This window comes from Desmodus rotundus, chromosome 2 (genome assembly GCF_022682495.2).
Source record: "Desmodus rotundus isolate HL8 chromosome 2, HLdesRot8A.1, whole genome shotgun sequence".
NCBI classification, from domain to species: Eukaryota; Metazoa; Chordata; class Mammalia; order Chiroptera; family Phyllostomidae; genus Desmodus; species Desmodus rotundus.
Genome location: NC_071388.1, coordinates 203,801,698 through 203,814,964, shown reverse-complemented (window position 1 = coordinate 203,814,964; position 13,267 = coordinate 203,801,698). Strand labels below are relative to the sequence as shown.

The window sequence follows — 13,267 nt, the reverse complement described above, 5'->3', positions numbered from 1 at the left end:
CCAGGGAAGCCCACAGCCCTTCCCACCAGGCAGACTTACTCTGCAGGCCCCTCACGGAGCTGGGGCGGCTGATCTGCTGGGAGCCACTTGAGGAAAACTGAGGGGCCAGAGCTGAGGTCTTGGCCTTGGGTGGGTTCAGGTCCAGGATCTCCGGGGTGCGGGGGGTCCAGGGTTTGCAGGTAAAGGCTGATGAGAATTCCCTAGAACAAAATGTGCAATCTAGGGTCACAGCTACAGCACGGCTGTGCATCACAGGAGGAAAGGAAGACCCCCTTCTGAACGCAGACAGAAGTCAGGTGGGCAGGGTCCTGGGCACAGGGTGGGGACCAGTAGAGCAAGGCACCCAGAGGCTTAAGTCCCTGTCTCCAAGGAGCTCCCATTCTAGGGGTGGCGATAAGAGAGAGAAATGCGTGCTGAGGGAGAGAGAAGCAGGGAGGGGGAGGCGAGCTTGTGGAGACTGAAGCGTTAGGATGGCTTCGGAAGGTGTAGTAGCAGGAAAGAGGGCAAAGCTGTCCAGGTCCTCCTCCCTGGGATTTCACGTGACAAGCAGGAACTGAGGTTACAAATCTGCTGACTTTGAAACAGGGAGATTACCCTAGATTTTGGGGGTGGGGCCCCAAACCACAGGGGTCCTAAACGTGGATTGAGGCTGAAGAAGAGTCAGAGAAATAGGTAGGGCCAGGAAGAAAGGGACAGAGATGCTGGCTTTGCAGATGGATGAGGGGCCCCCTAGCAAGGTGGGCAGGTGGCCTCTGGTAGGGGACTCGAGTCAGAAAATTCTAGTTAAAGGTGAATAGTTAAGCCTAGGAGGTAATGCGTATGTTAAAGCTCTCATTTCAGGAACTGCAGGCGCGGCCCACCCTGACTCCTGGGAGAGACCGCCGACCTTCTGGGGCACCGCTAAAGACCACCGCTGAGGCACAGCCAGAGACATCTGAGCCGCTGTGTTCCAAGGAGAGACAGAAGACTACCCGCCCACCTGCCCCGGGGACAGCTCACTGCCCAGGGCGAGAACGCTGCAGTTTTTTAATCTAATTTTCCCTGAATTTCAAACCCCCTCGCCACACTTTGTTCCCTGTTATATAAAGGCTGGCTTGGAAAGAAAACGTAAGATGGTCCGTTAGGGTGCGAACCCACCGTCCTCTCAGATCGCAGGCCATCTGAATAAAGTGCCCACAAAGATTCAGTCCCTGTTTCTGCTTATTGGGTCTGGTAAGTGACAAGCAGCATGAACGCAGGCTTTGCTGGTTTCACCTCTAGAGCCAGAAGAGGCAGAAGAGAGAATCTCTTGAGAACTCCAGAAAGGAACGTGTCCTGCGGACACCTTACTTCCGGCCCACGGAGATCGGGATCGGGCTTCTAACCCCCAGAATGGTAAGATGACAAAGGTGTGTCGTTCAGTTCTCCACGTGTGTGGTGATCTGGTGTAGGAGTAACAGGAGACACATTTCAGCTGGGGTGACCAGGGAAGGCCTCGCTTCGAAGGCGACCTTTAACCCCCAGATGATCCTGCTAGGCAGGAATCACCCCCTTTCTCAGATGCAGAAACTGAGGCTCCGCGTTTGTGAACTTTCCCAACGTCGCACACACAACCAGCAAGTGGCGAGGCCAAGGTCTGAACCCAGTGGGACCTTCACCCCAGCCGTCTGCAGACACCCTCTGGTCCCAGCCCAAGGGGCCGGCCCTGTGGAGTGTGGGGCACCTCGTGGCACCCACGTCCTCCTTCCCTCCAGCCTGCAGCGGCCGCAGCTCAGCGCTTGTTAGGCATGAGGTCTTGGGAGTGGGATCCTGGCTCTGTGACCTCCCAGCACTGTGGCTGGGGCTCAGGGTGTGCTTCCCCACCCAGCCCTTTGCTCCCTGGCTGTCATTGGCCTGTACACACGCCCACCTCTTGCTCCCACTTGACTTCTGGGGCCCTTGCCATCTGTGTGCCCATTTGCCCGACTCTAACCCTGAAGGCTAGAGTCCCAGGCTGTCGTCACCCAGGGTAGCTGTCACCACTGAATAAGCAGTGTCAGGCATGCAGCAGACGCTCTGGAAACGGCAGGTCCCTCCTTCAGTGGCGCCGCAGGCTGGGGGCTGTGCACAGCTGGTGCGGGGTCAGGAGCTGTTGAGCTTGGCAAGTAAGGGGCGCCCAGGCCAGGACACGGAGGTGATGGCAGAGTGCAGGGCCGTCCGGCGGGCGGCGGGGGTGTGCACGCGCGCACATGTGTGTGTGTGCCGGAGTGCGTGCGGCGTCAGAGACTGTGGGAAGTGTGGGGTCCAGGGGCCGGGAGGGGGCAGCGCCTGGAGGGCCTGGGCTCTCGGTCCTGCGCTGCTGCTAACTGGTACCTGACCAGACGCCAAGTCCACCGACGTTCGGGAGCCTCAGTTTGCCCACCTGTACAATGTCTGTAGAGTGGCAGTGACGACTCAGCGAGGTGGTGCCCGGCGCCCAGCTGTGGTAAACGCCCCCAAAATGGGGGCTGTGGCTCTGGCGGAGGGACTCGGGAGAAAATGGAAATTTTCTATTTGCTTCATTTCTACATTGCTACATGCCTCCCTTTTTCTTTTTACACTGAGAATATATTGCTTTAATAATTTGAAACATAAAACAAGTATCTCAAAGTCTCCAAATTCAAAGGTAGGAAAAGACAGGCGTAAAAACTGCCTATACTTTAGGCGGGAAATCTTTCATGTCAGGGTAAAAAGGACAGGGGAGATTTAGCCCTACCACATTTAAAAAATTTTTAGGATAATTTTTTTCTTTCATAGAAAATTTACTTTTATGTCACTCCTATCATTGCCCCGAATACTTTTCACATCATACCGTTTCCACACGTGCATGCTGTTCTGCGTTCGCTCTCCACTGGTCTGAGTAGCCTCCATCATCGCTATTTGGAATGGTTGTGGATCAGTTCACAGGATCCACGTATTGTAACTCATTACGCCTCGCCCCTAACATCTTGCTTTTCTTTCACTCGCTGATAATGCACGAAAGCGCTGGCGACCAAAGATCGGCCAGATCGAATTCCTGCTCTTGGTGTTACTGTATAGGTTGCTAGCTAATATTAATAAGAAAGGGAGGCAAAGGGAATTCAACATGGAGCTTAATAAACTAGAAAATATAAGCCTGTTTGCCTCACCAGGAAGCTACAGCTTCAGACCCCGGGTGGGGCACGGCATTGCTCCACCAAGTGGATTAACACTCCTCCCTCCCCCTCCCCCTTTGGTAATGAATTGTTGGGAGGCACAGGGGATGATGCTTGATCATAAAGGCCTGTCAGTTTAACTAGGGGGCGGACCCTAGTTAGACTGACAGCCCACAAAAGCTTGGGAAGTTCTCTGGTTATTTTGAAAAAGCACCTGGTCCATCCCAAACACAGGCCAATGTAATCCCAGGGGAACAAAGAAGCTCGTGCTCTAGTGTGCTCACACGCGCGCTCTCTCTCTCTCTCTCTCTCTCTCTCTCTCTCTCTCTCTCTCTCTCTCTCCCCCCACTCACCCATGGGTTTGTGAGCTCTCTCACCTGGGAGCGCTACATCACGTGGGTCCAGCAATTACCAGGGCCCATAGCAGACTGCGTGGGCTCCCAAAGACTCAGCTTTAATAATAAAGCAGAGACTCTGGACACCGGCTTTGTCTTAGCCTTGCAGAGGACACAGGTGGACTTTTTCCATGGCGGGATGGAAGGAGATGGGACACTGGAATCCCAGTAGGCAGCTTCTATCCCCGCCTGAATAAACCTGGCCACACCACAATCTCCCGTGCGTGGGTCCTTGGGATGCTTTCCCTGCGGTCCTGTGGAACAGCCTGATTCCCACCGACAACATCAGAGGTTCACAAAGGGGACTTTTGGGTCAGGAAACAAAGGTTCCAACACAGTGAGGTGGGCTGCATCGCCAATGCTTTCTTAGCCAGTACTGTTTGATTCAAATGATTTTTTCCTATTTTTCTATTTTAATCTTGATTTTTCATCATTTGTATAGCAGTTAATTATTTTTAAGTTGTGGTGAAATACACATAACATAAAAATGGCCATGTGACCACTTGAAAAGGTAGCTGTACTACCTTTTAAAAAGGAACATTTGAGGGAAATTAGTAAAAACGACTCGGGTGAGCACTGGAAGCTATCCCAGGCAGTGGTGATGGCGGAGGGTGAGCCTCAGGCTGCCTGGGGATGTCCCAACACATGGTCACAGGACAGGGAGGCCAGGGCCCTCGGGGCTAGGCATGCAGACCCAGGATGGCTGGCCAGCTTCACCACATGGGGCCTCGAAGCTGATGGGCAGTAAGGTCAAGTTGCAGGGTTGGTGGCAGCTGAGCTGAGCTGGCAAGAAGTGAAGGAAGAGGAAGACCTGCACAGCACAGCTCAGGCATCCGTAAGCTCCCAGCCTCAGGATGACCGGGAGAGGGCCCTACCCTTCAGCAGCACAGTTTGGTAGAGTGCGTCAAAACCCTTCCTCGTGGGTTAGTGTTACATGCCAGCGCGGCTGGGCCGTGGTGCCCAGTGGCTTCTCACATGTTCTGACTGGTTCTGTGGGTGAGACAGCCATTGACACAGGTGGACTTTAGCAATAAAGCAGATTGCCCTCCGTAACGTGGGTGGGCCTCATCCAATCAGCTGAAGGCCTCAGTGGAAAAAGACTGACTTCCCCTAATTAGCGAGGAGTTCTGCCATCAAATCACCTTTGGACTAGAACTTCAACCCTCCCCTGAGTCTCCAGCCTGCTGGCCCACCCTGCAAATTTTGGACTTGTCAAAGCTACAATCATGTGAGCCAGCACCTTAAAATAAAACTCTCTGTCTCTCTGTACACACACACACACACACACACACACATCCTGCTGCTTCTGTTTCTCTGGAGAACCCTAACACACCTTAAAAGCCAGCCTCCTTTTTGCCAGAGAACATGATCTTTGTTGGCAGGGGTAGTTTGCTTGGGGGGTGGGGGAAAGAACACCCTCGCACAGGGGCCTCCTCTGGCTGGCTCCTCCCATTAGCCCTGGAGGAAGTGACCTTCTCCCAGCACCAGGCAGAACCTCACTGTGGGGGGAGGCCTCGCAGAACCCCTCCCCCACCCCCCACAGTGAGGTTCTCCAAACCACCCAGGGGCTGCTGCAGGAGAGGCAGTGTTGACCGAGGATGCCAACCACTGTCATTAAACTCTGCAGGGACGATGGTGTCAGAGCCTTCTGGGAAGGACACTGTGAGGCACGGGGGGATGGCTGTTGGGAAGGGTCAGCCTGGCCCCAAGCAGCCTCTGGGCTCCCCATCCCCCCAGCACGGTGAGCTCAGCGGCCTGGGCAGCCAGGAGCTGCAGTCAGGAAATGGCGATGGTTTGGCAGGAGGTGAGGCCAGATCAGGGCAGAGCAGAAAAAGCACGTGGAGAGGAAGTTCAGGATGGCAGTGCCCTGTGACTTAGACAAGTAATTTGCTGCAGAGACACATGGTGCTGGGTACTAGATAAAAAGGGAAACTCCAACGTTTGTGTAAACTGGGAGGTGTCCCGAAGGGTAGGTAACTATTTACTGAGAGGCCCAGCCCAATGGTAGGGCCTCCGCTCATCAACAGAACATTTGCTGGAAGGGAAGAGCAGAAGAAGTCTCCTGGAGACACTGAATCTCCACTTGTGTCTGGAATGCCGCTGAGTCATCATCCCTGGGCGAGGCTCCTGTGATCCTTCACTGCTCCCTTTGCATTGAGGTACAAATGAAGGTCCTCAGGGCCCCCCAAGGGCCTCTGCTGTCTGTCATTGCTGAGGGTGTTTCCTCGGGGCTATACCAAAGCCCAGAGAGGGGAAGGGGGTGGGGGACTGGGCAGAGAGCACAGCATGAAGTAGGAAAACCTGGTGGGGAGGTTCACACGTGTAGGTGTGCGGCTCTCCCAGCACCATTTCCTGGCCTCCTGGGTTGTGGTTTCCTTTGGCTGGAAGCACCGTGCATGTGTCATCATGAACTGCCATACATCCTCTTGGGACAGGTGTGAGGGGGACAAAGCATATGAGCAGATATATGTAAAAATCTCCTCCTCTCTTACTTTTTAAAAGCTGAAATACTTGCAGAAGAGTCATTTCCTGTTGGTGGCAGGTCAGGGTCTTTCACAGTGTTTGCTTCTGATCCTGGCCCAGGACTGGACCTGAGAAGCCCATCCCTCTCCTGACCTCGGGCCACCTGGGGGGAGCATCCAGGCAAATACCCTTCCTGTCCAGCTGGGCTCCAATCCATGAACCAGCGCCTCGCCGAGTGGGAATTCAGCAGACAGCAGGTGGGCCAAGGGGTGCTGGGCAAGACTGCGCAACCATCCTGGGTGGTATGGTCCCTCACCTTCCCACAGGTGACAGCTGGAAACCAACCTCTGCATGTTCCAAGGTGCAGGGGCCCTCGTGGTGTGGACTGACAGATTTCACAGGAGAGCATCTTGGCTCTTTTCAGTGAAATGCTTTGTTTAAAAAAAAAAATAAAGTAGTTTTAAAGCCTGGTTAACAGTATTGTTCCCCAGCTACTCAATGCTAAGGAGTTTAGGAAGAAAATTAAAAAGAAAAATAAGGCCTTGGCTGCTGGTGTAGCTTAGTGGATTGATTGCGGGCCTGCGAACCAAAGGGTCACCGGTTCAATTCCCAGTCAGGGCACATGCCTGGGTTGCAGGCCAGGTCTCCAGATGGGGGCGTGTGAGAGGCAACCACACATGGATGTTTCTCTCCCTTTCTTTCTCCTTCCCTTCCCCCCTCTAAACATAAATAAATAAATAAACATATTAATTAATTAATTAATTTAGAAAAGGAAAACTTGGCCACAGGGAGGGGAGCATGGGGAGGCGGCGGGATGATGGGGTCTGAACCTGTTACTCCCAGGCTCCCAGGAAGGCGATTCTATAGCGAGACCAGTGCTGGGAGCCGCCAGAGTGGGGCTGGGGCTGCAGTCACTTTTAAATCACCTCAAAGTCAGGGCTAAGGGACGAGAGCAACCCTTCCATTTGCCATTTACCCAAACCTGCAGCTCTGGGCAGCTAAACTGTCCCACCTGACCAACTGTCTACTGGGCGGGGCTGTCCTCACCCTAGAGACAGAGAGACAGGAGTTGGGGGACTCTGAGGGACAAACGTCCCCCACCCAAGCTGTGCTGAGAGCCACTATCTTGCCCTTCCTCCTCCTGATTCATCCAACAAATATGTTAAGAGCCTGCTCCAGGCCAGGCGAGAAAACACTGGGACAAATGCCCTGCACGTAGCCCCAATCTTTGAGGACGCTGGAGCCGGTCGTGGGCCACCTGACCACACAGTGAGCTCCGAGGCCCTGGAATGCAGCTGTGTGACTGGACTTTGGGGTCAGCCAAGAGGAACAACTAGTGAGCTGAGACATGGAGCAGCCCGGTGAAGAGGAGGCTGGGGCTATGGAAAGAGTATTCCAGGCAGGGGTGATGACCCGTGGGGGAGTGGACGATGGAACAGCAAGATACTGCTCCCTCTTCCATCCTCTTCTATCTCAAACAGAGCCCCCCACCCCCAATAACAGCTGAATTCAAGTGATTGACATGAAGGAGAGGGCACCCATGGGTGTAACCCCGAGGGGGCATTTGTGTCCAACAGAAGCTTGGAGGACCAACTGGGTATGACAAGGGGGGATGTTTCTACAAAAGGAACCTTCGAGGTCCACTGTCTACTCTGGAAACTGAGTTATTTCTGGGGAGAGAGGAGTGTCCCGAGGGATGAGTCTCAGACATAAACTTGGCATTTACAGCAAGGAAAAAGGCCGGGCCCTAGCAGGGCCGCTTTGGCCTGGCTGAGCTGCGGCTGGCCCTGGGACCCGGGAGGCCAGGGCAGCAGGGGCCCAGCTTCGGCGCTGGCCTACCTGCTGAGGTCTCTCATTTTGAGCCCCCCACTTCAGGAGCATGCTGTGAGCTGGAGAAACCTGACCGGCTGGGCCTCAGGCATTTCTGGTCTCAGAGCTCATCTTCGGCCACTCAGAGGGAGGTGGGTGCCCAGGTCCCCCATGTGCCAGTCAGGTGTTGGGATGGAGGAGACCAGATGCCTGGCACCCCTGGTCCCTCACCCCCACCTTGCCCCCAGCCTCTGGCTCACCCTGCCATCATTGTACCCTGTGTCCGTAGCTATCCAGAGTGGAGTCCCCACTGCAGTCCAGGCCCCAAGTCCATCCTGCTCAGCCCCTCCCAGTTCTGCTGTCCGAGGGGAGGGGCTCCAGCCTCCCCACCCCTCCTTCCTCCCATGCCCCCTCCTCTGACTTTCTCCACCATGGGTTCTGTTGGGCCTCTGCCTATTCTCAGTGGCAGTGGCAGCTCCAGGTATTCCTTTGGCCTCTAGAACTCGGCAGAAATTCCTGTTCCTGTGGGGTCCCATCTATGGGACCTGCAGGACGGGCAGGAAGGCCAGGAAGTGGAGGGCCAGTGGGCTGGGCTCCCTGACCCCTCTACATTGTGTCAGGGAACATCTGCAGTGGACAGAGGTGGCTTCAGGCCCAGGGCCCTCAGGGTCAGACCCAGCTCCACAAGGCCCCACCGCTGGAGGAGCTGCTGATCTAGTCCCGTCAGCCCCAACCACAGCTGAAGTGTGGGCCTGCTCACTGGGGGCTCGCTGTGGGCACACTGACAGCAGTGCTTCCCTAGCCTAGAAACACAGGGCGCAGGAGGCCTGACCAGTCACCACGGCACAATGCCTCTAACTCAGAGACTCCGAGGGCGTGGTCCCATTCAACGTGCAGCCAGCCCGGTGCTTTAGCAAGGCAGGGTGGCCTCTGGGACTCAGAATACTCAGCCTGCCGGGCTCTATGTGGCCAGGAGGAGGTGGCGGGGGCCGCTGGGGTGCCTGGCGCTCTGGAGGCGGGCTGGGTCTGAGGCTCCTCTCCCTGAAAGGGCCTTTCTAGATTCTAAAGCCCCAGAGTGACCCATCAAGGCCTGGTCTGTGCTCATTTGGTGCAGAGAAAACACCTCCTTATTTTTCTGCATGGGGGTGGCGCTTCCATTTCTGTGTGAGCAAGCTGCCAACCCATTTCATTGGCCTCGTTCTCCATCTTTCTCCCCTCCACCCCACCCTCTCCCGGGCAAGTAGCTGAGACTGGACCCTGCCCTCACGTTACCCTGCATCACACATTGCCCCGACATGTACACCTGATAGTTCTTAAAATTAGTTCCTTGGACATGGTTATGAGTTTCCTCTCCTTCTGGTCTGAGAACAGATTGCTCTCCGGTGGCGGGGCCCCCCTGCTCTGAGGTTATCGGGCGTGGTGACTGCATTCCCCTGGGTGTCTCAGCACCTCGCTTCAGGCCCCACACAAATGCCCCTTTTTTTCCATCGTCAGAGGCTGGGCCTCAGAGGTGCCTTGTCAGGACACCTCCCATCCCTACCTGGTGGTTCCTCCACTGCCCAGGGCCCAGGGCACCTCCTGCGGCTGGGCGGGGTCTGCTGAGGGCTTCAGGCGAGGCTCTCCCCGATGTCCTGGTGACCTCTCTCCCGGCTTGGCACCCCTGGAGGCTGGGAGGAAAGAGAACTCAGTTGGCTTCTGTTCTGGAAGCTCTTGGAGGAGGCTCTTTCCTGGGCTGGGCCGCAAAGCCCAGAAAAGCACATGCCCTAGGCCAGCCCTTGAGGGGACCCACAGTGACAGATGGGGGGACCTGTTTACTTGTGCAGCCTGGGAACTTTCTAGGCAGCCACTTGATGTATACAACCCGGGGGTGCGGCGGGCGTGCTGCTGGAACACACGTAGCACAGGAACACGGAGACCATCAGCCCCCTCGCCTCCCCAGGCCCCCCTCTGCATCTCAGGGAAAAGCCAACACAACACGGAACTGTCTCCCTGGGCCTCTGCTTGGCACCACTGCACAGGAGCATGGAGACACATTGAAAAATTATGGGTGTTTTTCTGAAATGCAGATTCACCTCTGTGTCCTGTATTTTTATTGGCTGAATCTGGCAACCCCAGAGGTGGGGTCTTCTTTACCCTGAGGTGCCCCAGGCCTGAACCCCTCACTCCACCCACCTGCAGCATTGGAGCTGACACCTTAGGCAAGGACCACCACTGGCCACGGGCCCTCCTGCAGGCCTTTATGGGGAAGTGCCAGGGGAAGGCCCAGAGGACCCTGCAGGGCCAGGAGCTCCCCTCGGGCCACGGATAGAGGACTGGCGCCGCCTCTGTCCTCTTTCCACAGCCAGAGGGGCCTGCACCTTATTGCAGCATTGCTGTGACCGAGTCTGGGTTTGCTGCTTTCCGGACGCTTTCTGTGCTTTTAGAAACCACCAGTGTGATTGATATTAGCAGTGTGGCCTCAGCTTTATCTTAAATACAAAAGAGTCTCTCCGGCAGGTCGCCTCAATCCTGCAGCAAGGGGCGCAGCTCTGACCCCCAGACAACCCCCTTCTGACCCAAACGAGGAATCCATTTCTGGTAGGAAACCCAATGGGCGGCTCTATTTGCTGGAGCGTCTCCACAGAGAGCTGGGCCTGGAACCAGACTTTCTGCCATCTCCGATTGGCTCTTCCACACACACCCGGCCTGCCCACCTGAGCCCTCCCCTCAGCCGGCTCCGGAGGCCTGGAGACCAGATGCAGGTGTGTGAGACCCTAACTGGGTGGAGCCACAGACAGCGCTGGGCTACAGTCACTGGTGTTACAAGATGGAACCCAGGGGCAGGCGGCCCTCCAGGACCAGGGACTTTCTCAGTGGTGGGGGGTGGGGGTGGCTGGGAAGGCCACCCACCCACACCCAGCCCCCTTTCCCATAGGAGAAAGGAGGAGCCAAGCTGAGCTCTCCTGAGGCGCTCTGCGGTTTTGGTTCATTTGCCAAATAGCAGTTGCCCTTCCTCCCACTGCCAGCCGCCCTGCAGAGGGTCAGAGTTCTCATCGCAGGGCAACAGACCCAGCGAGGCCAGGAGCTGCGGGGAGAAGGCAGCCGCCTACGTTCCCCGCAGACTTCCTGGGACAAAGCACGGTTTTCCTGACTGTTCATTCATTTCCCACAGGGCTGGGCTTTCCCGCAGGGCTGGGCTTTCCCGCAGGGCTGGGCTAGGCCTTTGAACTTAAGTCCACTGACTGGCATGTGATGTTGATATCCAAGGTCGTCTTGCTTCTTGGGGAAATGAGAAAAGTTTCCCTCAGGCCGCATTCTTGGCTTCTCCCCATGGGAATGATTTCCTTTTGGCACCACAGGGCTGAGTCAGGCCTTGCGTTCCACCCATCCCGCCGCCTGAGGATCCTCCAGGTTCCTCACTGAGAGTTTTACCTGCGTGTTGACTGAAGGCACAGGTGTGAAAGGGGCTTCTGAGCCAACTCATGGGCAGGTTGTGGTGGTGGGCTCCCACTCAGGGTCTCGAGCTGGGGCATTAATCCCCCATGTGGGTGAAGGCCAGAGGGCCAGGCTCAGTGGCCAGTCACGTGTGAGGGGACCTGTGGGGAGTGGCTGGGTGAGGCCAGAATGGGCCAGGGGGACAAGGTGAGCACGACCAGAGACATGGAAGAAAGGACTGGAGACGCAGGACCACATGGACGGGAGGGCCAGGAGGAAGTCGGGTCAGGCTCCCAACAGGCATGGGAGAAACAGGAGACACGGAGGATCAGGGTGGCTCCCAGCCCGCGCAGCCCTCTTCCTCCCCTTGCTCATTAACACGAGATCAGTGAGCCCAGCCACAGCCTCCCAGCCCGTCTGCACACAGCATCCTGAGCCCCACAGCCTGTCTGCCATCCCTCTGCACGCTGAGGCTGGGTGGCTGGAGGAAGAGATGGCAGTGGTGAGACCCGCTGGGAGCAGACCCTGGTCCAGAGACAAGGGTCCTGGGAGGGGGGGGCTTCCCTGAAACAGAGCAGCCGGAAGAACAGAATCTACACCAAAAACAGAGTCAGTGCCCTGGAGGCTTTCGGCTTCCCCTGGGGAAGAAATACTGTTAAGGAAAAGGATTTCAAAGGAGAAATCCGGCACCACCCAGAGGCTGACAGGCTGACAGCGGCCTGGCTGGTAGTCTAGTCTCTCAGGTAGGGGGCAGACAGGGGTCTGTCGAGGTGGGGGCAGGGGGAGTTGATGCGCAGAGGGGGCGTCCTGAGAAAACAGGGGTGAGAGGAGGGTGGGATGCCCAGATATGGCCTTGGTGGGGTTCAGAGCAGGCAGACAGGGGCACCCCAGCAGGCCTTGGGAAGCGCAGCTGCTCTGGCTCCATGTCGCCCATCTGGAGGGGCTGGTGAGTGGCTGCCGCCTCCCCAGGGAGAGAACAGGACTGCTGGTGATCGGTCGCCAGGGCTGAGGCCCCAGTGGGTGCCCACTGCCTTTACCTGAGGAACCAGAATTCGCCAGGTCCTTCCCCTTGACAGGGCTCACATCATTGTTCTTGAAAATAACAATAATGTCAACATCGCCCAATAAGACATCAGCTGCCACTCAGCCTTCGCTGTCCAGGACGGCCTCCAATGCCACATCTTTCCAAAGGACAGGACATAATCACAACCAGCACAAGACAGGGCCACCCTGGTGGTCATTTTGGTAACACTAGGATGTTGCTGATAAATAAGTTACCCTCACTGCAACTTTTTGGAGGTCCAGGCCTAAGGAACTTGCAACCAGTTAAAACTCGGTGGCGTCAGGTCAAATTGGCAGGAGGCTTGAGACTGCCTGCCCCTCCACCCTGGCGGCAGAAACCTTTGGATAGACGGAGCCAATTGCCTTCGAGTGAAGGCATGCTCGAGTTCACAGCGTGTTCGAGTTTACAGCTCTAACAGAAAACAGGCAAAATAACAGACAACCAAATTGGCAGGACCTGTAAAGGTGCTCAGCGCCGGGAGACCCTGCCCCCGAGCCCCAAACGGCCTGGCCTTCTTCGAGCTCTGTGACTGACTGGCCTGCTGCTCGAACCCGGGCTCGGAAGCGTTTGCGTCCAACACTGAGCAGATGGTGAAAGTTCTCAGATGTCTCTCATATTGGAATCTGACCTGCTCCTCTGTTGTTTTTCCTATTTGAACGGAGATTCGAGTCTTATCTGGCTCGCTCATATCCTTTTAATTTCCTCTTGAAAATTAAAAAAAAAACATTTTGTATGTTTCTGAGGCAATGCACATATATTTTCTCTGGCATCTGAAAAGCACTTTTATCCTGCACTGGTCTCTGGCAAACTCGACTAGATGCTTCAGAATGGGTCTGGAAACCAGCTCGCAGTGGCTCTTGCTCCCGGCCACACAGTTCTGAGGAGCAGCCGAGCCCTCTGCTCCAAGTGTGAGGGACTCACGTTGTAGGTCGTAGGTCTAAATCATTTTGAGGTGCCTACTCGGAAGCGTGCCGTTGAACAAGGCTTTCCCC

At 56.0% G+C, this 13,267-nt stretch overlaps 1 protein-coding gene across 10 annotated transcripts in view; it reads right to left on the bottom strand.

Annotated features, from left to right (window-relative positions):
* The window catches only part of ARMC9 (armadillo repeat containing 9), a 112,759-nt gene that overhangs the window by 2,089 nt on the left and 97,403 nt on the right, over nt 1-13,267 (bottom strand). For 4 of the 10 annotated variants that reach the window (XM_053919203.1, XM_045198093.2, XM_045198094.3 and 1 more), the window contains 3 exons: nt 9,339-9,465; nt 6,306-6,420; nt 40-200 (listed from right to left, as the gene is read on the bottom strand). In XM_053919203.1, coding sequence (XP_053775178.1) covers nt 40-200; nt 6,306-6,420; nt 9,339-9,465 — 403 coding nt within the window. Of the gene's footprint in view, nt 1-39; nt 201-6,305; nt 6,421-9,338; nt 9,466-13,267 lie in introns of those variants that run through there. The other 6 variants (XR_008426222.1, XM_045198095.2, XM_024563880.3 and 3 more) reach the window with 3 other exon arrangements.